The sequence below is a fragment of the Typopeltis vanoorti genome, chromosome 15 (assembly GCF_054136105.1).
Source record: "Typopeltis vanoorti isolate ZY-2024b chromosome 15, IOZ_Tvanoo_1.0, whole genome shotgun sequence".
Taxonomy (NCBI): Eukaryota; Metazoa; Arthropoda; class Arachnida; order Uropygi; family Thelyphonidae; genus Typopeltis; species Typopeltis vanoorti.
This window is the reverse complement of record NC_143563.1, coordinates 54,370,292-54,393,136: the sequence shown is the minus strand read 5'-3', so window position 1 is coordinate 54,393,136 and position 22,845 is coordinate 54,370,292. Positions and strand designations below refer to the sequence as shown.

General features: G+C 35.3%; 1 protein-coding gene across 3 annotated transcripts in view; it reads right to left on the bottom strand.

Moving 5' to 3' along the window:
* Positions 1-22,845, bottom strand: part of Sec6 (Exocyst complex component Sec6) — a 478,173-nt gene that overhangs the window by 262,666 nt on the left and 192,662 nt on the right. For all 3 annotated transcript variants that reach the window (XM_090405049.1, XM_090405048.1, XM_090405050.1), the window contains exon 10: positions 15,768-15,841. In XM_090405049.1, the coding sequence (XP_090261175.1) occupies positions 15,768-15,841 (74 nt within the window). The remainder of the gene's footprint in view (positions 1-15,767; positions 15,842-22,845) is intronic.

Below are 22,845 nucleotides of genomic sequence, written 5' to 3'. Positions count from 1 at the left end.
TTCTTAACTACCTCCCATGGACTATCAACTTCTAGTCCTTGCAGTTGTACATGCCATGGCACCGAACCAATCAAACTCCTAAGCTTGTCATACTTTCCAGCCAGATAATTTCACATGTACCCTGTCTTAATTGAAAATTCTACACCTTTAGCCACCTCCCAAGTTAAGACCCTATGATCACTCTCACCGAATGATGGCAATGTGGCCATATTTGTTACAGCCAAATCCTCAGATATAATTACTAGGTCAAGCACTCTCTGACCCCTAGTATTTTCCATTACATGCTGTCGCAGATAGTTATCCCTTAATAACCGCATAAAATCCAATTCCTTCCTCCCATGTGTCCTCTCCTCACTCCAATCAATACGACCATAGTTGAAATCTCCCATAATAATCTCCCATAATAAACCCTCCTTCCACTCATTTCTTCTATTTGCTTGTGCATACTGCCACCACCATCTTTTCCATCACCTGGTCTATAGCAGCACCCAATTGTATATTTAGTTCTGCTAGCCACAATCTCACACCAAATCATCTTAAATGTGCTCTTTTCTCTATCCTGCAATTCAACTTCTATTCTCCTTGTCTGCAGCTCATCAGTTATCATCAACAATACTCCTCCACCCATTTTATTCTCCCTGTCATTCCTGAACGCACTATACCCATCACATTCAATCCCACTAGCTATACCATCTACAGTCAGCCATGTTTCACTAATACCAATAACCTGTGGTCTGGAAGTGCCAACCATGGCCAAAATCTCTTCCTTCTTGTTCCTAATACTCCTAGCATTAGTGTACATGAATTTAAGACCCCCATTAGCCCCAACCCTACCTTGATGCCTTATATTAACTATCCCACTCTGATTTGTTGTCCTTATTTTCTCAGGCATATTATATTCATTCTTACATTCAACTGCCTCCCTAAGGACTGTATATCTACTCCCCCACACTTTTAGACTTGAACTACGTTCAGGCGCAAACTTAACTGTTTTGCTTACTTGGGAGAAGGAGTAAAAAAAAAACAAGTTTATAAAATTACTTGGTATCCTTAATATATATATAATTGAAAATATATATTTTCTTCATATTTCATTATTATCTTTTGCTCTTGTTTTCAAACTCTAACATCTGTAAATTTCAGTCTATAATTCACATCTACAAATGTTGAATTTTACTTAAGTATAAAGAGCTAATAAGCTTCATTTTGGCAATGAAAACATTATTTAAATTAAGGGGATATTAAATCCCACATAGTTTTAAAACCGAATAAGAAACTCAAAGATTGGAATCAGAGAGTTTCTTGCTGAATATAGTAAACTATAAAGTATCGGCGACACTAGCGTTAGCAAATGCAAGTGATCCTAGTACTCAGTGCAATACCGGACGACTCGTTGCAAAGGTGGGGGAAGTTCAGATCTCACTTCATCAGTGAGTAGCTAGACCTAAACTTGATTAGGTCTAGCTACTCACTGATGAAGCCTCAAAAAAGGCTGAAACTGGTCTGGGTAGTGACCTCCCTCCATAATGTAATAACAGCATGCATTTCCTAGGAAATGTGTTTTTAAATTATGGAAAATACCTAAGAATAGCGATCTGAACTTCCCCCACCTTTGCAACGAGTCGTCCGGTATTGTACTACGTACTAGGATCACTTGCATTTGCTAACGCTAGTGTCGCCGATACTTTATAGTTTACTATATTCGGCAAGAAACTCTCTGATTCCAATCTTTGAGTTTCTTATTTGGTTTTAAAACTATGTGGGATTTAATATCCCCTTAATTTAAATAATGTTGAATTTTAATTCTTTTTTTAAAACTTTCTTTTCATCATGCTCAGAATTACATGCCGATCCAGTCCTATTTCGATCCCTGTTCCCCATGGATTTAGTGTCCTAGACCAACTTGAAGAAATCACTATCAAAAATAACATTAATTTTTCTTATATGTTCTTCTCCTGTGAAATTATGTATATCTTCATGCTTAGTCCAATAAGTATTTACTAGTATTATGGCAACCCTATACTCAAATTTTCCCCAAATTACTTCTCTCTAAATGTGAGACTAATTTCCTATTCTGCTAATATAAGAACATTATTATATGCAAGGAAAACAATGGAAAAGCTTGAGCTAAAAGTAATTCTTACTAAGGCAAAATATGAAATGGAGGTATAAATTTCAAACTGGGATTCGGCAACTATGCTCCCACAAAACACAAGTATCTTGTAAACTAAAGGTTAGCTAAAAAACTGAGTAATGACAGACTTCGCTCAATTTCAGGGAAATGTTAAATTAATATAAATTATCTCGGTTTACATTTTTTACGATGACTATCCTAATTTTTTCCCCCTATCCTTCATGCCAACAAATGCTTATTAACTGCTAGTGACTGCAGCAGAAAAATAAAATAAATGAACATTGTATTTCAGTAATTCGCAGATGTGATAAGACTATTGTTTTCACACTACAGATCCAAATACATGCTCTGATCAAGTTACAAAAATTACTCATACTGAAATGAACATTCCTCACTCCATTCAAAATTTCTGTCTAACGTCCTAGCATTGGCAATCAAAAAAAAAAAAAAAAAAAAAAAAAAAATTGGCATATTGCAAGTGTCTTGAGATAAAAACTCTAGCTTCATTCTTAGCCTATACCGAAACCTGAAACATTTGCAAAACAACCATTATTAAATTCAAATATGACTTTTGAAAGAAATGATTGCAGAAAACTGACCTCTTGCATACAATGGTAATTGTGTCTTATGGTCACTTGCAAAAGCACAGATGGAAAGAAGGTGTGCCATTTGGCACAACTTCTGTCCATATCCACTATCAATTCTCATAGCTGGATTGTATTACTGTAACAACACTAAGAGACAAAGCTAACCTCCTGGCATTGTTCTTCTCCTCCAACTACTGTTTAGGACTAAATCACTTCTAAACATATCAGGAATAATGTACTACATGACAGCAGCTATGGTCTTTTGCCAGAAAGACATCTGAAGAATCATGAACAACCTATATATCAGAAAATTTCTGATATACAGTTTGAACCATTATCCTTCTAATATTATCTCTTCACTCTATTATATTTGCCCACCATCTTTCTTCAGAGCATAGAAGCAAACCACATTCAGCTCAATTCAAAAAAGGAGACAGAAGTCTGCCATCAAACTACTGAAGACACTACTCTCTCACAATGAGTAATTACAAAAATCGTGGAAGTCCTTAACAGTCAACTTCACTACCTGAGGTTTCACCATCAATGACTTCAGATTCTGCCACTTAAGATCTACAATAGCTTTCTTTGTCTACATCATCTACTTGTGAAAATACCTTGAAAAAGGATTGGAAAAATTTGAGTTATTGTACTTGAGGTCTGTTTTCTGATCTTTGTACCTGGGTTGCCAGTTATATTTCGCTACTTCACTGTCTGATGGAACAGTGTTCTCTTTCCTCATTCTGAAGGTTTAATGAAATATTCACAGAACTAGGAAAGGATTAAAAACTAATTTTAATGCTTCCAATATTTCATCTCAGTTACTGAGACATCGTCAGGCCTCCGGACATTACAAAAAAAACTCAAACCTTTCAGCTCTCATCCCCACTCCCTACCTAGATATATGGTTTACCTAAAATCCACAAACCTAATTCCCTCCCCCCTAAGGCCTACAGTAGATGCCACCCCATGCTACAGATTATCAAAACAGCTGGCAAACCCCAACTGTTTTGACACCTCTCAACGCCCCCCCCCCCCCTCACTGGACTTACAACTCTAATCATTTTAAAGCCTTGATTGACATCTAAGTAATACAAATATATGGTAAGCTTTGACATCACCTCACTGTTTACCAATATTCCCTTAAATTACACCTTAGTACTCTTAAAAAACTTTTTTTCCTTCTGATATCTTAGATCTCTTTTCCTTTGCCATCAATTCTGGTTATCTATCTTGGAAGAACAAAATTTGTACACAGATAGAGGGCACTGCCATGGGTCCCCCCCCCCCTTCCCACACACACACACACCTCTCAAGTCATCTTGCCAATTTTTACATGGAAAATTTTGAAAAATGAGCCATAGACTCTCTCTCAAACCTTCTATCTGGCTAACATAGATGATGTGTTCTCTATTTGGCCTGATATCCCAGGTACATTAGACTCCTTCCTCAGCCATCTCAATAGTCTACATCCAAGAATCCAGTTTACAATGGAAAAGGAAAATAACAATAGATCACCCATCCTAGACCCTTAGTAACATGCCTTCCTAATAGTAACCTTTCCTTCAGTGTATATAGAAAACCCACTCACACAAGCAGATGCATTCACAAACTTTCCCACCACCACCCCTCTCAACAATATGGCATTATTAAACCTTTAACCAATAGAGCCTATACTCTTTGTTCCAGTGGAACCTCTCTTTCAACTGAACTCAACCACATACACAGCACCTTCCTTTCTAATGACTACAGTGATTACAGAATTAAAAAAATAATCAGTTCCTCCCATTCCTCAGTCATCACTTCAGAAAGATTTTAGAAATGCCATCACCATCCCTTACAGCTGTAGCGCATCAGAAAAAAAAATAGCCAGTTCTTTAAAAAAAAGTACAACCTCTACACAGCTTTAAAGCCCCACCAGAAACTTTCTACTCCTATCTGTTCAAAGATCGGCTCTCTCAGTACTTGGAGTATATAAAGCACCATGTTCCTGCAAGTTGGCTTACTCTGGTCAGACAGGTAGATCAGCAACTATCCATTTAGAAGAACACAAATCATATATCTGCAATCATGACTATGGTCAATCTGGCCTTGCAGACCATGTATTAGATACAACCCACAGGATCTCCTGGAAGAAAACCACCATGCTCCACCATAGTAAATTTAAAAAGGAAAGACTGTTTTTAGAATCTGCAGTAACACTCAGAAATCAATCTAATTTAAATAAATACAGATGCATAAAACTTCCCAAAATTTGGGAAACAACTGTCTGAAGGCCCACTTTACATCCTAGACTGCCAACAAATGCCCACAGAGGGTGCACCACCTAAATAGGACTTTAGAGTCACCCACGTGTTTCATTTAGTATTGTGTTGTCTGTGTGTGTGTTACAAGTGTTATTTGTAATCTGTGAATAAGTCTCAGTGACTGAGATGAAATATTGAAAGCATTAAAATTAGTTTTTAATCCTTTCCTAGTGCTATATATACATTCCATTAAAGCTCCAGCATATAATAGATTTAGTTTAATCCTTTATCCCAGTGAGAGAGCAAACAAAGTTTGCGCCTGAAAATATCTTCAGGACTAAATATAGTGTTGTACTATCTTATCCAGTAAGTAGTGCAACACCAAGGCAACTCGTGGCAAAGGTGGAGCAAGCTACCAGGCACTTCTAACCCAGTATCTCCCAAAATGCAAAACACATTTCCTATGTGGATATGTATACTGTTATGCATTAAAGGGATTGGCCATCTATCCAGACTAGTTTCGACCTTTATTGAGGTCTCTTCAGTGGGAGCCAGGCCCAGAGCTGGAGATACCAGGCAGAAGCAGTAGCAAGTCATCTGTGCCTATGGGAGTTGCCAAAAGGTTTATCACCTTTTTTAAAAATTACTCTGGATTTAGAGAAAGATGTTGAAAATTTATTTATCACTAGGTTAGACTAGCATGATGTCCTCCCAGCACTTAAACCTTAACACACGTGTTCTCTCTCCAGATTTCTCTATCAATGCTGACATCCTCAAAGCTCTTAAATCAGCCCCCCTCTTTCTATTATATATAAAAATCTCTCAAGATCTCAAATCCTATCCAAATCACTACAAGGGATCAGGTCTCCCTCCCCCTCCAGAATGACATTTACTTCTAGCCTTTCTGCCATAAACACGTTATTCTGTTTTCTACAGGTACTAAATACCTCAGCTTTTCAATCAGTAATAAAACAAGCAACTGCTGCCCAACATTCCTTTACAATACAACTACAAACACACTGAACTTGCTTCTTCTCTTTTCCTTACAAAAAACACTTAGTTCATCTTCCCTTACCTCTGATTATATCTAGTTCACCAGGGTAAGATGATCCTTTTTCTTCTTGGGCAGACATTTGTCTCTAGCCTAGCACCAACACTTATCTATGATTTCCTCAGCCTCCAAAAACCTTCTGCTATCTTTTCAGCTGAAGATGGTACTTTTCACCAGTCCAGCTGCCAATCCCATATGCACAAATGCAAACTTATCGTTCTTAAATATTTGTCTCACGTCTGGGGGGGGGGGGGTCGTAAACTAAAAATAAAACAAAAACCTTCCTAAAGATTGTTGTCTAAAAAAAGAGAATAGTTTAGCTAATCAATAATCACTCCCTCACAGACTCATTCCAGCCACTTTTTTACATGTGGTCTGTTTCTTAGTGCATTTTTTCCAGGAGCTTCCATGGGTGACGTTCAACAGAAGTGATTTACCATGTCCTCATTTCTAATTAGTCTACGAAAACAAAAGCAGTAGTTGCCCAACATTCATTTACAGTTCAAATACTATGCAATTGAATGTGCTTCTCCCACTCCTCTTATATTCTCTCTAACCTTGAATAGCCTTCTCCACAATGTAGTTTCTAAGAATTACAACCTCCAACTATTCAAGACAAATTCCAGATGATTGGAGTAGAGCTCTCATAGTACCCATATATAAAAAGGGAAATAAAACTGAATCTGAGAATTACAGAGGAACTACTGAGTGTTCCTGGTGAGATATGCAGGTATATGCAAATATACTTGAGAAACAGTTGAGAAGGATTGTGGAAGAGAAGCTTGGTGAAGAACAAGCTAGATTCAGGCCAAATAGACTGTCAGGATCAGATTTTTGCTTTACGACAGATAGTTGAGAAATCATGGAAATATAACAAAGATCTGTATTTAAGTTTTGTAGATCTGGAAAAGGCATATGACAAGGTGCCAAGAGAGAGAAGCTATTCAAAACGCTACAGTTATATGTGTCAATGGGGTATTATATCAAACAATACTTAGTCTTTATTTGAGTTGTAAGTCAGCAGTTAGAATTGAAGGAAGTATAGGAAGGTGGTTTAATGTTAAATCTGGTGTCAGACAAGGATGTACATTATCTATATGGATCACATTACGAAGGAAAGTGGTGTTAAACCTGATATCAAAATTGGAGATGTTAATGTCAGCGTTTTGCTTTATGCGGATGATGTTATACTTCTAAATAAATCTGCTACAAGTCTGCAAGATTCCCTGACTAAAGTGAATAACTGTTGTAATAGATATGGTATGAAGGTCAGCATTAAAAAGACAAACACAATGAAAGTAAGCAGAAACATTGAAAATATTAATTGCATTGTGAATGGAGAACCTATAGAACAAGTAAAACATTTCAGCTACTTAGGCACGATTTTTAGTGAAGATACACTAGTGGCCAAAATTGTGGAAATCTTTTGGAAAAAGTGTATTTTTGAGGTTTGATGGCTCATAACACCACTTTTTTTTGAGGTGTAATACCATAAAATTACATATCAATGAAAAGATAATTTAATCAAGAATGTAATGCAACAAAGTTCGTTCAATTATCTGTATTCTATAAAAAGTTATAGCCAAATAACCAGAAAAAAGAAGCACAACTTGCTTAGGTTGATATGAAGTAGCTTTCCTTCATTTGAATGTAGCCAATGAGCATGAGCGTTTAGAGAGCCAATCAGGTGTCATCTTGTTTTGGCAATGAGCCAATAAAGTCACAGTAAGATTCAGCTATTGATGTCATGTATTAGAGCTGAGAGAAGGACATTTGTCAGTGTGTTATGTGATTGCTATCAAGTTGGTTGGGTTTTTTTGTGTTCTTTCATTTAGTGAGCTTGTAAAACGTAATAAAATTAAAGAAATGATGCAAAGAGTTGACTGGTCACCCAGAAAGTGATGTAAAATAGTACTATTAAGTGAATGAGGCTACAGTTATGAAGAAATTAGAAGAAAAATTGGTGGAAACCTAACCAAAGGTGGCATTTCTAAATTTTTGAAGAGATATAAGGAAACTCAGTCACTACAACACCAGACTGGTAAAGGCAGTAAAAGGTGCACAACAGCAAGTGATTATAGAAGAATTGAGAGACTGTGCCTACGTGAAAGAAGAAAATCATATGGGTGTATACAAGATGAAATGGCACAATACAATGTGAAGTTGAGTGTAAGGACTGTTCGGTGCAGACTGCAAGAATTTGGTCTAAATGCTAGAATTCCACGAAAAAAGCCATTTTTATCTCTCAAACAAAGGTTGAAAAAATTAAACTGAGCTAAAACCCATGTTAACTGGACAGCGAACAATGGGACAGTGTTATTTGGAGTGATGAGACCAAAATCTCCCTGTTTGGTAGTGATGGCATAAAATACACAAGGAGAAGAATCAAAGAAGATTTGTATCCTGATTGCATTACACCTACCATGAAACACCCACTTAAGTGTTATGATCTGGGGTTGTATGACATCAAAGGTGTGGGCAGAATCTGAGTGATTAATGGGAATATAAATGCCCAAAAATACATAAATGAAATACTTGAGCCCAAACTGAAGCCTTCCGCACATGATCTTTTCCAAGATAATGAAGCATTTATATTTAAACAGGATAATCATATTCCACTGCTGGAATGGCCTGGGAATAGCCTAGACCTTAACCCAATCGAAAATCTATAGAGTCGACTAAAGAAACTTGTTAGTCAGAAGCAACCCACCAATAAAACCAAAGGAGTTATAATGTGAAACAGCTGCAGAACAAAAAAACTTGGTTCACTCCATGGGAAGGCATTGTAAGGCCGTAATTAACACTAAAGGTTGCCCAACTAAGTATTAACTCACATTGTGAGAATTTTTGTATATCTAATTTTTTCTATGTGTTTCACTTTTCTTCTTTATAGCTGCTGTTCTAATAAAAAATCCTTCATAAAAGTTATTGCATTACATTCTTGATTAAATTATCTTTCCATTGATATATAGTTTTATGGTATTACTCCAAAAAAAAGTGGTGTTATGAGCCATCAAACCTCAGAAATACACTTTTTCCAAAAGTTTTCCATTTTGGCCACTAGTGTAGTAAATTAAATATCGAAATACACAACAGAATCAACAAAGCTGGTATGGTAGGAAGTCAACTAAATAAATTTATATGGAATAAGAGAGAAATTAGCTCAAACACTAAATTATCTGTATACTAGACAGTATTCAAGCCAATTTTAACTTATGGATCTGAGAGCTGGGTAAAACACTTGACCAAAGACTAGAGACTGCAGATATCAGAGTCCTGAGAAAGATTAGGGGCATGAACAGATGGCATCAATGGCAATATCATATTAAAAACGAATATCTTAGGAAAGAACTTGACATTGTCAGCATCCAGGCATGCATTAGCAGAGCTAATCTCAGGTGGTATGGTCACTTAAACAGAATGGGAGAGGAAAGATTAGCAAAACAAGTGTTCTCGCTAGGTTAGCAAAAGACCCAGAGGAAGACCAAGATATAGGTGGAGTGATACAGTAAAAAGTGCATTAGAAGATAGAAATATAAGATCTGATAATGCTGGAGTTTTGACAGGTAACACTGATTTGGAGGAAAATTGCAGATAAGAAGTTAGTAATGATATAATATTTCATGTAGTACTGTGATATCCTGTACACCCCCTTGAGGGTATATATCAGGAATTTGATGATGACGATGAACTATTCAAGATTCCTTCACTCTTATCTTCTGTACACAAAGAGTTAGTCTGCAGGAAATTCCGAAACATTTCATGTATATCTATGGGACTGATATTTAAAAATACTAGCAATTTTGCAATTGCAAAATCTCCTGTCAGATACTTCTTAACATCATTAATGTATAAGATTGAATACTAAAGTCCAAGGACATCCTTGGGGGTACACCAGTGTCACCTTAAACCTGGCAGATTCACACCCACTGCCAAATTTAAGGTAATGATGTACACCAAAAATCAGTCCTTGGATTATTTTTTGCTGATGATGCAAAGATAGGCAGGGAAATCAGAGATGCTACTGATATCAGCACTCGAAAGAAGTACTGGATCTTCTTCTATTGCATCAGTCTTATGACTGGTAAATCAGCATCATTTCCTTCCATTCTTCTCTTCTGTTTGCTTTCCTCTTTATTTCCTTTTTATTAAATTACTCTGGATTTAGAGAAAGATGTTGAAAGTTTATTTTTCACTTGGTTAGACTATTCATTATAGTCTAACCAAGTGAAAAATAAACTTTCAATTTTATAGTCAAACTAACCAAGTTTGACTATAATAAATAGTCAAACTTGGTTAGACTATTTATTATAGTCTAACCAAGTGAAAAATAAACTTTCAACATCTTTCTCTAAATCCAGAGTAATTTAATAAAAAGGTGGCACACCGTTTGGCAACTCCTTTAGGTAGAGATGACCTTGCTAATGCTTCTGCCTGGTATCTCCACTTGGGTCTGGCTCCCACTGAAGAGACCTCAATAAAGGTCGAAACTAGTCGGTAGTGGCCCTTCCCTTAATGCATAACATTATACATATCTGCAAGGAGATGTGTTTTGCATTATGGAAGATACTGAGATAGGAGTGATGTTAGCTTGCTCCACATTTGCAACGAGTTGCCCGGTGTTGAACCACCTTACCCCAGTCCTGAAGATACTTTCAGATGTTCACACTTGGATAAAGGATTAAACTAAATTTATTATAGTCTAACCAAGTGAAAAAAAAAAACTTTCAACAAGATATAGGTGGATTGATATGGTAAAAAGTGCCTTGGAAGATAGATATATAAATATAAGATCTGACAATGTTGTAGCTTTGACAGGTAACAATTGATTTGGCAGAAAATTGTAGGTAGGAAGTTAGTAATGATGTAAATTTTTCATGTTGTACTATCATATCCTCCCTTGAGGGGTAAATGTCAGGAATTTGATGATGATGGTGATGAGTTTCAATATGTTGATCTTTGTTTTTGTTTTTTTTGGTTGTTTTTTGAATTTCAATTGTGTTTTCATTAATACAAGGTCGTGGTCACTATCAGCATCTGTTCCTGGGACGTCTTCACTAAATTTGACATGGATTTTAAATCTTGCTTTAACCATTATATAATCAATTTGGAATCTATTTGTGCCACCGGGTGCCTTCCAGATGTATCTTCTTCTTTTGTGTGTTTGGAATATTGCATTTGTGATTATTATTTCTTTCTGTTTGCAGAAATCTATCAGATGTTGTCTTCTATCATTTCTCTGTCGTAAAGTCAAATTTTCCTACAGTATTATCCTCCTTTCCTTCTCCTATGATTGCATTCCAATCTCCCATTATTATTGCGTTGTCTCTTCATTTGAATATGTTCCATATATCTTCAATTTGCTCATTTCAGCTATTTCTTCATCTTTGTGTTCAGTTGTAGGCATATAGACCATTATAATGTTTAGTTTTACTGGTTCAGATTGGATACTATTGCCATGATTCTGTCATTGTGTTTGATTGTTGTGGTTACTTTTTTTTTTTGCCTAAGTGTTTCTTGAGTATTATTATTACTCCAGAAATCACCTTGATCTTGCCATCTTGTTTCACATGTTCCCAGTATGTCTATATTAAGCCTCTTCATTTCCTTTTGGATGTTTTCAAGTTTTTCCATTTCTAATAGGGTTTTTCACATTCCATGTTCCTATGTTTGTATAATTTTTCTGTTTCTTTCTGTCTGTATAAGGGTTTCGCTGGTTTATGACCTGAGAAGCCCGATTTCTCCCCCTGCTGGACATGACTCTTCTCATGGAGGCTCCATCGCTGATCTCATTTTGATTGTTTCTAGTTTCCATGCTGCTTTTTCTAGGGATATTAATGTGGTAGTTTCCCCTTGCTTTCCCTTAGTCCTATAAATTGGTCTTGCTTGCAAGTTTCTGGCTATGAGCCATTGTAACATCATTGTTTTCAAGCCTCATGCCAGTACTAGTAGTTGCTGCTGCTGACTACCAGGGTTTGTATTGGAGTTTTCCTCTCCTAGGTATCTAGGAGAGGAAAACTCCAATACAAACCCTGGCATAGCTCTTAGGGCTGTCAAAGCACACACTGGATATGATTCTTCCATATTCAAATGTAAATGATTTCATTAGACAGAAATCTGGGCAAATGATAATGGCTATTAATTCAATGTTAGTAAGTGTAAAGTTATGCATATTGGCATGATGAAATTTCCAATGGCATATTATATTGGCAGGGTTATGCTACAAGAAAGTGATGAGGGCAGAGATCTTGGAATTATGGTGGACAGGAATTTGAAGTTCAAAAGTCACATAGCAGAAACTGCAAATACAACTCAGAGGATAAAAACATTGTGTTAGGGCTAGAGACCACGAGATGGCAGCACTTGTTAGCCATCTCTTCACCGCAAGCCAATTAAATTATTGATAGCCTTGGGCCAACTATCTCTGGCTGGCTACCAGTAGAGATTGAACTACCTACTTAGTCTCCAAAAGTTGGACAGGGCTGAAATGGCCTCGCTACTCCCTATATAGGAATAAAAAGGCATTAGCTGATTTGAGGATAATAGCAATGTTGAAACAAAAAAAAACACTGACATGTAAGGATAAGTAAGTCATTTTGCCTCTTTACAAGGTCTCCATAAGACTGCACACTTACACTACTGTGAACGGATTTGGTCTGCTGGGATTGGAAGAGGATAAAGAAATCCTGAAAAGAGTGCAAAGAAGATTTACAAAGATTATATCTGGATTAAGAAATGTACATTATAAGGACAGATCAAGAGCATGCGAACTCATACACAGGAGAAAGAGAGGCGACATGATAGAGATCTATAAACTTCTGAATAAGTGTTATAGGATATTGTCTAATAAAATTTTTTATAATATACGGAAGGTGGGGAGAGAATACAGGGGGTATCCATGGAGGTTAAGTTTGTACACAGTTAAGTGGTGAGTGCATCTAGCATGAATAAATTTAAGAGAAAGTATGATAGTTGGTGTGGGGTGGCCATATGGCCACCCACACCAACTATCCCCTTGATGAGTCTTCAACTCCCTCAAAATCTCGACAATAATAATAATCTTGATGTGTGACTGTAAAGCAGAACTGGTCTCGTGTTATTTTTGTCTCTTCAGACTAGATCTTTTGAAAATAAAAGCACTTTTTTATTGTTACATCTTTCAGATTTTATACCTGCTTATAAAAATAATGTTTTAAGACTTACTGAGTGGTATGAACTAAGCGAATTACATGTCAAGAGTTTTTACACATCAGCATTAATGCAACTATAAAATAAAACTTTTTTTTTAAGTGCAATTTTTTTTATTTTTATATCAATAACTCAGCTATGAGGACAATTAATTTCCCATTGCTAGGTTTGCTACTCTTTCCATGTAACCCTCAATGACCATATTATTTTATCACATCAGTTATCAAAATGCTATTCTCTCTTAAAAATGAAATGAGGATCAAATTATTAAAATTAAATAAATTTTTAAAAAAAATTAATTATAGATTTTCCAGTTGATGTTGAATGTTTTATGTACCTGTTGTACATAAATGTACATTTTTGTAAATATTAATTTATTCTTAACTCCTGCCATTTGCTACTGTCAGATGGCACACTACTGATGATGCTAAAAATATGTCCTGATGATGTATTTAGTACATCATTAAGAGAAAAAATGGAACAAAAAAAACTGCAGTTTTCATTTTCAAAAGTCTGTCTAGGCTGAAGGGATAAAAACAGAATTGAAATAAGAGTATAATTCAGAATAAGAGGATTGCTCATAAAACTTTCAAATTTTTATTCCGTACCCTGTGAGAGTATTTTTTTTTTTTTTCTACTTTCCTTCTTGGGAATGTAATCCTGTCATATACACCATCAGTAATTTTTTTTTTATACTCTCAACTCCAAACTAAAAAAAAAAATTGAACTATACTACTCAAACTTGCACACAGATTTCACAGATTCATATTCGAGGATCCCACATATATAACTCTCCAATATATGTCCAAAAAGTCATTTCTGCACTAAATTGCAGAATGCTAAAAAAAACATCTTGGCTTCATACAAACACTTCAATAACTTCGCTTTCTATATGAAAATAACAGCAAGCTCCACTGAATAAATCACTTAAAACCTTAACAGTTTTATGTTATCACCTCAGAACAAATTTACCTTCTAAAGAAATACCCAAAACCCTATCAACAGTTTCAAATCACTTTTCAGACTGAGAATCACAAACAAAACAAACTTCACTGCTTGCCATTTCTATATGAAATGGCAAGCAATTAAGTTTCTGTCTGTTTTAAATGAAAGAATTCTATATAGATTAATGATTACAAAAATCTTCACATCTCTTTTTTAAAGGATCCCATCTGTCTTTCATTTCTAACTTTTCTTCTAATTTCCATTTAGTCTTCATAAGCTGAAGACAAACTCCACAATCTGCTCCTGCTGTGTTCTCTTGCCTTCCTTCTGAATGACCCTAGAACAGCTCAACTTAGTGACAACCTATAACATTATTTTTTTCTCTCTGCAGCAGAAGTTGCTCTACTGTATATCTGAACATGCATAGAGAAAAAATAATGTTATAGGTTGTCACTAAGTTGAGCTATTCTACATACGTAGACAGAAAGCTATAATAGTACCATGTAAGTTTATGTTGTTACTAGTTTCTCATCAGCAATTTTCTTTCAAATTTTTAGGTTTCTAAAATTTTTCATTTGTCAGCCTGTCCCTCCCCATTTGTAATGTGATGTTATATCACATTACAAATGGGGGGGGGGGGATTGAAAAGTTCTGATAAACACCTAGAACAAAAATGATATTAAAGCAACTGATATAATCTTCTAAACTATATACTTTTCTGTTATGACACCTTAATTTAGATAGCATTCGATCACATAAATAAGTTTTTTCCCAGATTATTGATATATCTCAACCTGCCCACCTAAGCATCAAATGCAATTTTTACTAACCTTTCTTCACTCACAAACAAAACAGAGTATAATGTGATGAAATAAACCTATCAACAGTGTATTTCTGATATTTTTACTGTGTGTGTGTGTGTAACAAATAAATCTTTAAGGAAGACACTTCTGAACCTCCTTTTTTACAAGAATCTTGGTCTAGAAAAGAATTTTTGAATATCACTCAAATCACTTTTCATTGCCCACCACTTTGGTGATGAGCAATGAAAATATAATTATCTTAAAATACTTAAAATGATTATTTAGATAATCATTTATTAGAGAATAGTAGCTTTACTTAACAAGTTATAAGTGATAAATTATATTCTGGTTTTCGTCCTTATTTTACTCAAGTCTGATAAAACAAAAGTTTGCATGAAGAGTATCTTCACAATTCTCAATAAGCTCCCAGTATCTTGGAAATTGAAACTGTAAAAAGTAAACTGAAACTGGTTTGGATAATGACCTATCCTAATCCTATAATGGCATTACATATACTTGAAAGGGACTACTAAGCATTATGAGAACTTGTTACACAGGCATCAATTTTACAAATAAGTGGCATAATCATGAAATGATTCACATGCAAATTTTTGTTTGCTCGTACTTAGGTAAAATACAGATTAAAATTGGAACATAATTCTTTGTCAAGAATAAATTACTTTCTTTCTTGCAAAAAACTTGATATATCAGCTTTAACTTTTCTTTATACCATGTTTCTTAACAAAAAGGAAAAAAAAACCACTGATATAATAAACGAAAACTCAAAAGAAAATACTGAATAGCATATATACTCACTCATATGTATTTAGCCAAGTAAGTAATGTAATAACTTCATTTCCCACAAGACCATTATCAACAACATCTTGTAACTGAAAGAAAAAAAATTGCTTGTAAAGTGTAGTCCCAATCATTAGAGAATGAGTTCATTTCCAGTGTTGGAAATAATTTTAATATTAAGTAACTGGCAAGGTCCTCTGTGAAGATGAAAATGGTAGAAGAATTTAAAATATTACTGCTACCAGAAACCTTCCAGGGAGTCAGAGACTCATTGAATAGGCTACATATAGTCCACACTGGGTGCAATTCCCTTTCTGGAATCCATTCACACTGCCTGCACTTACAACCTCAAAAAGCAAGCCATTCCAATCACACGGCACTCTATGAGACAAAAAAGGGTAACGCTCACACTGGCTGCATTCATTCTCGACTTTAATGGATGCTCTCTCATCCTCTCCATAAAATGAAAAAATTCCATCTGATGTTACCTATATTACCCTTTCAAAAGTTTAAAGTCCTCTATCATATCACCTTTTTTCTCCTCTCTGCTAATTCATGTAGGAGGCTTATTGCAGTAAAACAGTAAGTAAATAAGTAAGTAAAACTATAGTAAAGGATTAAACACATTAATTTTTCCAATATTAATCTCAGTCACAGAGACATCTTCTGGGTGTACAATACAAAACTTGTAACACACATACAGATGGGTAACACAAAACTAAGTGAAATGCAGGGGAAAAAAAAGTCTAGTCTTAAGTAGGTGGGGCACCCTCTGTGGCCACCTGTTAGAGGAGGCCTTGAATGTAAATTGAGATCTTGAAGGATCAGCATTTCCCATATTTTGGGAAGGTTTTATGCATCCATATTTATTCAGATTATGTTGATTTCTGAGGGCAGCTGAAGATTCTAAAATCTTCTAAAATTGATATGATGGAGTATGTATGTGTGTTTTTTTTTTTTTTTAAGTTGATTCTATGAGTAGTCTTCAGCATGGTCTATGAGGCTCAACTGACTATAATTAAAACTGCCAGGTCTTGAAAAATTTTGTGTTGGCCCACCAGTCAGGTAAATATTTAGTCAGATTTTAGCTTGTTTGAATGATATCATGGTCAGTGTAAACTATTTTTAATAAATCAGTTGAATATAAGAAAAAAAAAGGAAAAGTTGAATCAGCTTCGGTAAGTTTCTGGACCACTAGGAACAGAAGCATTGCAATGATTGAAATGGAGAATCTTCTATCAATTTAGAGTGAAGGTTGTAATCAAAAACAAACCCCCTTGGTACTACATGCATAAAAATGAAAGAATTAGGCCTATTTACTGCACCAAAAGAAAACAGAATAGAAAAGTATTGAAGTGGGAACCAAAGAAACTTTCTAGTTCTGGATGCTTTGAGAATTTTAAAAACTTGATAGAATTGCATAATGTTCAAATAAGCTTCAATGCAAATAAAGAGATCAGAGCAAAAGGTCAAAATATTTTGAAAGCAACATGGAAGAAGAAAGTTATTGATAATATTGATGAAGCAGGATTATTCTGGAAACGAATGCCTTCCAAAAGTTTTCTGGCTAAGAAAGAAAAATCTCAACCTATATAAAGTGTCAAAAGATTGACTAATTGCATGAAAACGTGAAGGTGGTATTATTACAGCCTCGACCAAGGGACGATTGTCTTTGACTTTCCCAGATGAATCTTTGACTCTGCGAGGTCTTGTTTAATAATAATAATAAGATCACAGCCTTTAAGCAATATTTTGAAGAACTTTTTTTTGGAAGCAATTAAAGATGTAACAGGAGACAATGCAATTTCATTACCAGAAAAACTCCTGCCTAGATGGCAGAGTGGTTAGCATATCCACTCTCCAGCTAATAGGTTGTTGGGTTTGAATCCAAATGTGGGAATGGATGGTTGTGATTATCTTTAGATGAGACATGAATTTCATTGACTGGCATGACACCACTGCTACACTTACTGGTAACCTATTTAAGTTTTAAAAGAGGTATACCGTGAGTAGACATATCAATACAAAATTAATAACGGAAAAAACTCACGTACAAAGATTATTTAATAGTATAATTTTCGCCTGTGTGTCAGAGGCATCTTCAGTACATTAAGCTCAAATTAAACAATAACTGACAATTCCAAAAAGCGCCACCTAAGTAGCTGGTGTAAGATAACTAAAAAGGTCAATAAATTTCCTAAAAAAAAAAAAAATCAATACAATAAAAAGTTAGTAAAGATTAGCTGATTTGTAAAGTACTATCCCCCACAAAGGGGATAGACGTAAGCCATCAGATCTGTTTAAGTTAGGAGAATGAAGTAGAGTTTCACATGTGTCTTTATAAAGGCGTTCCATGAGAAACTGACTTTTGTGAAGAACTCTTGTCTTTCTCCAATGAACTCTGTGTCTAGTGAAGATGGCATGTTCTGCAAGTCCAGACTTTTCAGGTTTAAAGTATTCAATATAAGATTGGTGTTCTTCTAGCCGAATAGAGGCAGATCTCCCCGTTTGTTTGAAATAAGATAATCCACAAGAGCACGAAATCTGGTAGACGCCTGGATGATTAAAATGTGGAAGCTTGTCCTTAGGAGAAGTGAGAAAGGTGGAGATTATTCTGAACGGTCAAAAGGCAACAAAAATATTCAGTGGTTTTAAAACTTTTGCTATACGTTCACTGATGCCTTGTACATAAGGGATAGTAATGCACGTTATTTCTTCTGTGTTTGAAAAGGAAGACATTAAAACTACTGAATAGTTTTAAAACCACTGAATATTTTTGTTGCCTTTCGACCGTTCAGAAAAATTTCCACCTTTCTCACTTCTCCTAAGGACAAGCTTCCACATCTTAATCATCCAGGCGTCTACCAGATTCCGTGCTCTTGTGGATTATCTTATTTCAAACAAACGAGAAGATCTGCCTCTATTCGGCTAGAAGAACACCAATCTTATATTGAATACTTTAAACCTGAAAAGTCTGGACTTGCAGAACATGCCATCTTCACTAGACACAGAGTTCATTGGAGAAAGACAAGAGTTCTTCACAAAAGTCAGTTTCTCATGGAACGCCTTTATAAAGAAACATGTGAAACTCTACTTCATTCTCCTAACTTAAACAGATCCAAGGGCTTACATCTATCCCCTTTATGGGAGATAGTACTTTACAAATCAGCTAATCTTTACTAACTTTTTATTGTATTGTTTTTTTTTTTTTTAGGAAAGTTATTGACCTTTTTAGTTATCTTACACCAGCTACTTAGGTGGTGTTTTTTGGAATTGTCAGTTATTGTTTAATTTGAGCTTAATGTACTGAAGATGCCTGTGACACACAGGTGAAAATTATAGTATTAAATAATCTTTTTACGCGAGTTTTTTCCGTTATGAACTTTGTATGGAAACCTATTTATTTATTTTTTCTAACTTTGCACTGAAAACAGTGCTACATCCTATGATCCCACACATAGGATCAGAAGAGGCCTAAGTCCTAACAGTGAAGTGACTTGAAATAGTTTCATGTTTGGTCTCTAGGGCAGGGTTTCTGGATTATGCAAAAAAAAAAATAATTAATAATCATATAATCAGTTAACTCCTTTTATTCCTTTATAAGGAGTATGTGAGGTCATTTTAGCACTATCCAACTTTGGAGATTGACTGGGAAGTTCAATCTATCAGTAGCCAATTAAAGATACCTGGCCCAAGACTATTGCTAATTATAGTGGCAACTAATGAAGAGAATGCAAATAAGTGCTGCATTCTCTTCATTAGTTGTCATAATCTTGTTTCAGACAATAACATATCCTTAATAGGATATGTTATTGCATGAAATAGTGTGGGGGTTTATTATTGATTTTTTTTTAATTTATAGGGTGATAAACACGAGTTTCTGGGAGAAAGGACCCACATGCTTGTGCTAGACATTGACTAACTCGGGAACCAGCCAAAGAAAGGCTTAGAAAGAGTTCCTCTAGTCGGCAACTAATTATTATTATTATTCGTGACACCTCCAAGGAGTCCGAAGACTCATCGCGGGAGGACACCTACTATACAACAGTCTCCACCACTACACCGAACCTCTACTACCAATCATTTCCATCAACACCATCTACTGCCCACCACCACCACAACTAGTATTTTTTGTCTGTAAATTGCGTGTGTTCTGAAAGGCTGATTTGTCTGCATTCGGGATGAAAAACCCAAGTTTCCGGCAGAAAAAACTCTGCTACCTCTGTATGAGATCGGCTAACTCACCTTTGATTGAAAAAGTCCACATAAAGATTCCTCCCGTCATGACAAGAATTGGTCTATTCCAATCGAAGGGCGCAATGTACCGTCGTTCTTCCAATTGCACTAGGAGAGGCGTTAAACTAAACTTGAACTTAAGTCTATCTTTGGGTAGCCTAGCACATAGGATGCAAATATCACTTCCGCTGAGCTACACATCTTCTTCTTCTTCTCCCCATAGTCCTAAATGAACCATTGGGTCATTCATGGCTGGTAGGTGATACTCTTTGCTAGCCTCCTCGATTCGTCTCGGTCTCTTGTTCTTGATGTCAGTTGAGAAAGGGAGGAATTTGTCCATTTTTTGATGTTATCATTCCATGACAAAGTTAAAAGAAACATATTATTTAACATATTAAAAGAAAGACAAATACCAAATAATATCCTAAAAGCTGTCACAAGTATATATGAAAATAATCAAATACAAATAAGATTAAATCACGAGCTATCATATACAAGAGAGATAAACCAAGGAGTCAGACAGGGATGTCCCCTCTCAGCAACTCTTTTTAATATCTACTTAAATGAAATAATAATAAAATGGAGTAAAAATTTACATCAAGGAATTAAACTTTCACCTACAGTTAACTTAAGCACTCTTTTCTTTGCAGACGACCAAATAATAATTACAAATTCTGAAGTAACTTACAGAAAGCTATTTTAAATCTAAATAATGAGATATCCAAAGATTATGGTATGATAATATCAACGGAAAAATCAAAAACCATGGCCTTTAAAGGACAAGATCCAGCAAGAACTAAAACAGTATTAGATAACAAGATCTTAGAACAGGTGAATTCATTTAACTACCTAGGATGTATGATCACTTATGAAAATGAAAAAGATATAAACATAAAAATTGCAAAATATTTAAAAATAACAGGTGTAATTAACTCTATATTTAAACCAAACCTAGTTCAAAAACAAACCAGGCTAAAAGTATACAATACATTAGCCCTACCAGTCTTAATGTATGGAAGCGAAATCTGGACAATAAAACAAAAAGACAAACAAAGATTAACAACAGCAGAAATGAAGTTTATGAGAAACTGCAAAGTATACCCTATTTGATCACAAAAGAAACGAAGATATTATGAAAGAATTAAACCAAGAACCAGTAATTGAAAAAATTAAAAAATATAAACATAAATGGATGGAACACGTTCAAAGAATGAAAACAGAAAGATTACCAAAACGAGCCTTAAAGTACAAGCCATTAGGAAAAAGAAAACCAGGATGTCCTCTTAAACGATTCAACGATGGCTTCTAAGGCCAGAACAGGCCATACTAGGCCTAAATCCTCGATACGTATGATGATGATCATTCCATTTTAATCGAGGTCGGCCCCTAACCCTTGATCCCAGAATGATTCCTTCTAGGGTTTGCTTTGGAATGCCATTAGCCCTCTCTACATGTCCGAACCATTTCATCTGTCTTCTTCTGATGACGGTCAGAATATTTTCCCTTTTTCTTCCATGTATTGAGTTAATTAGTTTTTGGACATTTTCATTGGTTTCATGAGCGGTATAGGGAATTCTCAAAAGTCTTCTGTAAGTTTTCGTTTCGAAAGACAGGAGTCGCCTCTCATCTTCCTTCAATAAAGTCCAGGCCTCACAACCATACAAAAGGACAGAATTCACCAAGTTGTCAATTAGCCTTAGGCTGGTTGTGATTGCTATTCTGTTATCTCCCCACAATAGTTTTAACTTCTGTAAGGCCATGGTTGCCTTAGCAATTCGGTATTTAATGTCGGTTTTTGAACGATACATACTTATAACAAACACACACACACACACACACAATTTTATGAAAAAATAGAAACAAGTCCTTAAACCCCCACACATCAGTACTAACATATTATAGGTTTACAACCTTTCATGGGCAAATGTCACAAAAAAACTTCTTGGAAGAAAGCATATAAAGCAAAATAGTTTAAATCAGTGGTTCTTAACCTGTGCGGTAGCACCCCACCCCTTCAGGGGCGCTGTGAACATTGAGGGGGGGGGTAAGCGGTTAGGGTTGCTGGGGGGGGGTGGTAAGCATTATAATACTACTAATATAATAAAAGCAAAAAATTCCGTGTGTAATATAGCATTCCTATTTATATTGTATGTTTAACAACACTGTTCGAATAATGTATGTCTGGCAATACTGTTCAAATTTATTGACTACTTATTTTTTAAAATTTTTATATTGAAAGTTAATTGGGCTACTTTTTGATCAGAATTTTCTACATTGAAAATAATTAATTTGGGCTATTTTTAGCAGAATCCACTACTTTTATAAGCTTTATCTGTTCCTTTTCCTAATGCCCATCTGACAACCCTGGTTTGCAGTTTACATCTAGCCTGTGGTATCATGTGGAGTACTTCGCTGATATTGTGTAGCCTGTAGCCCATTAAAATGTGTGAAAAAAAGAAAATGTTGTCAATATTCAAGTTATTATTATTACTACAAATAATAATAACTTGTGAGCAGTTACCAATGTGCTTAATATGAGAAAAAAACTTTCTCAAACAAAGGAATGAAGCCTTTAAGAATGATTGAGCATTTAAGAAAAAGCATCCAAATAAAGCAAAAAAGAATGTGGAGTACTTTCGCAAATTAAAGACTAAATTTAAAAATTGAATTGGACTTAATTGCAAGATGAGATTTTCTGCAGTTCCCAAGTCTACAAATAATAGATGATTTAATATTAGATGCAGATTTGGATTGTTACTGTTTCCATCTTCTGACATTGAAAGAAGACTAGATGATCAGATTCAAATACTTTGATAAGCTTAAAATACCCGATTGGGTCATAAATCCATTTCTTTCTGAT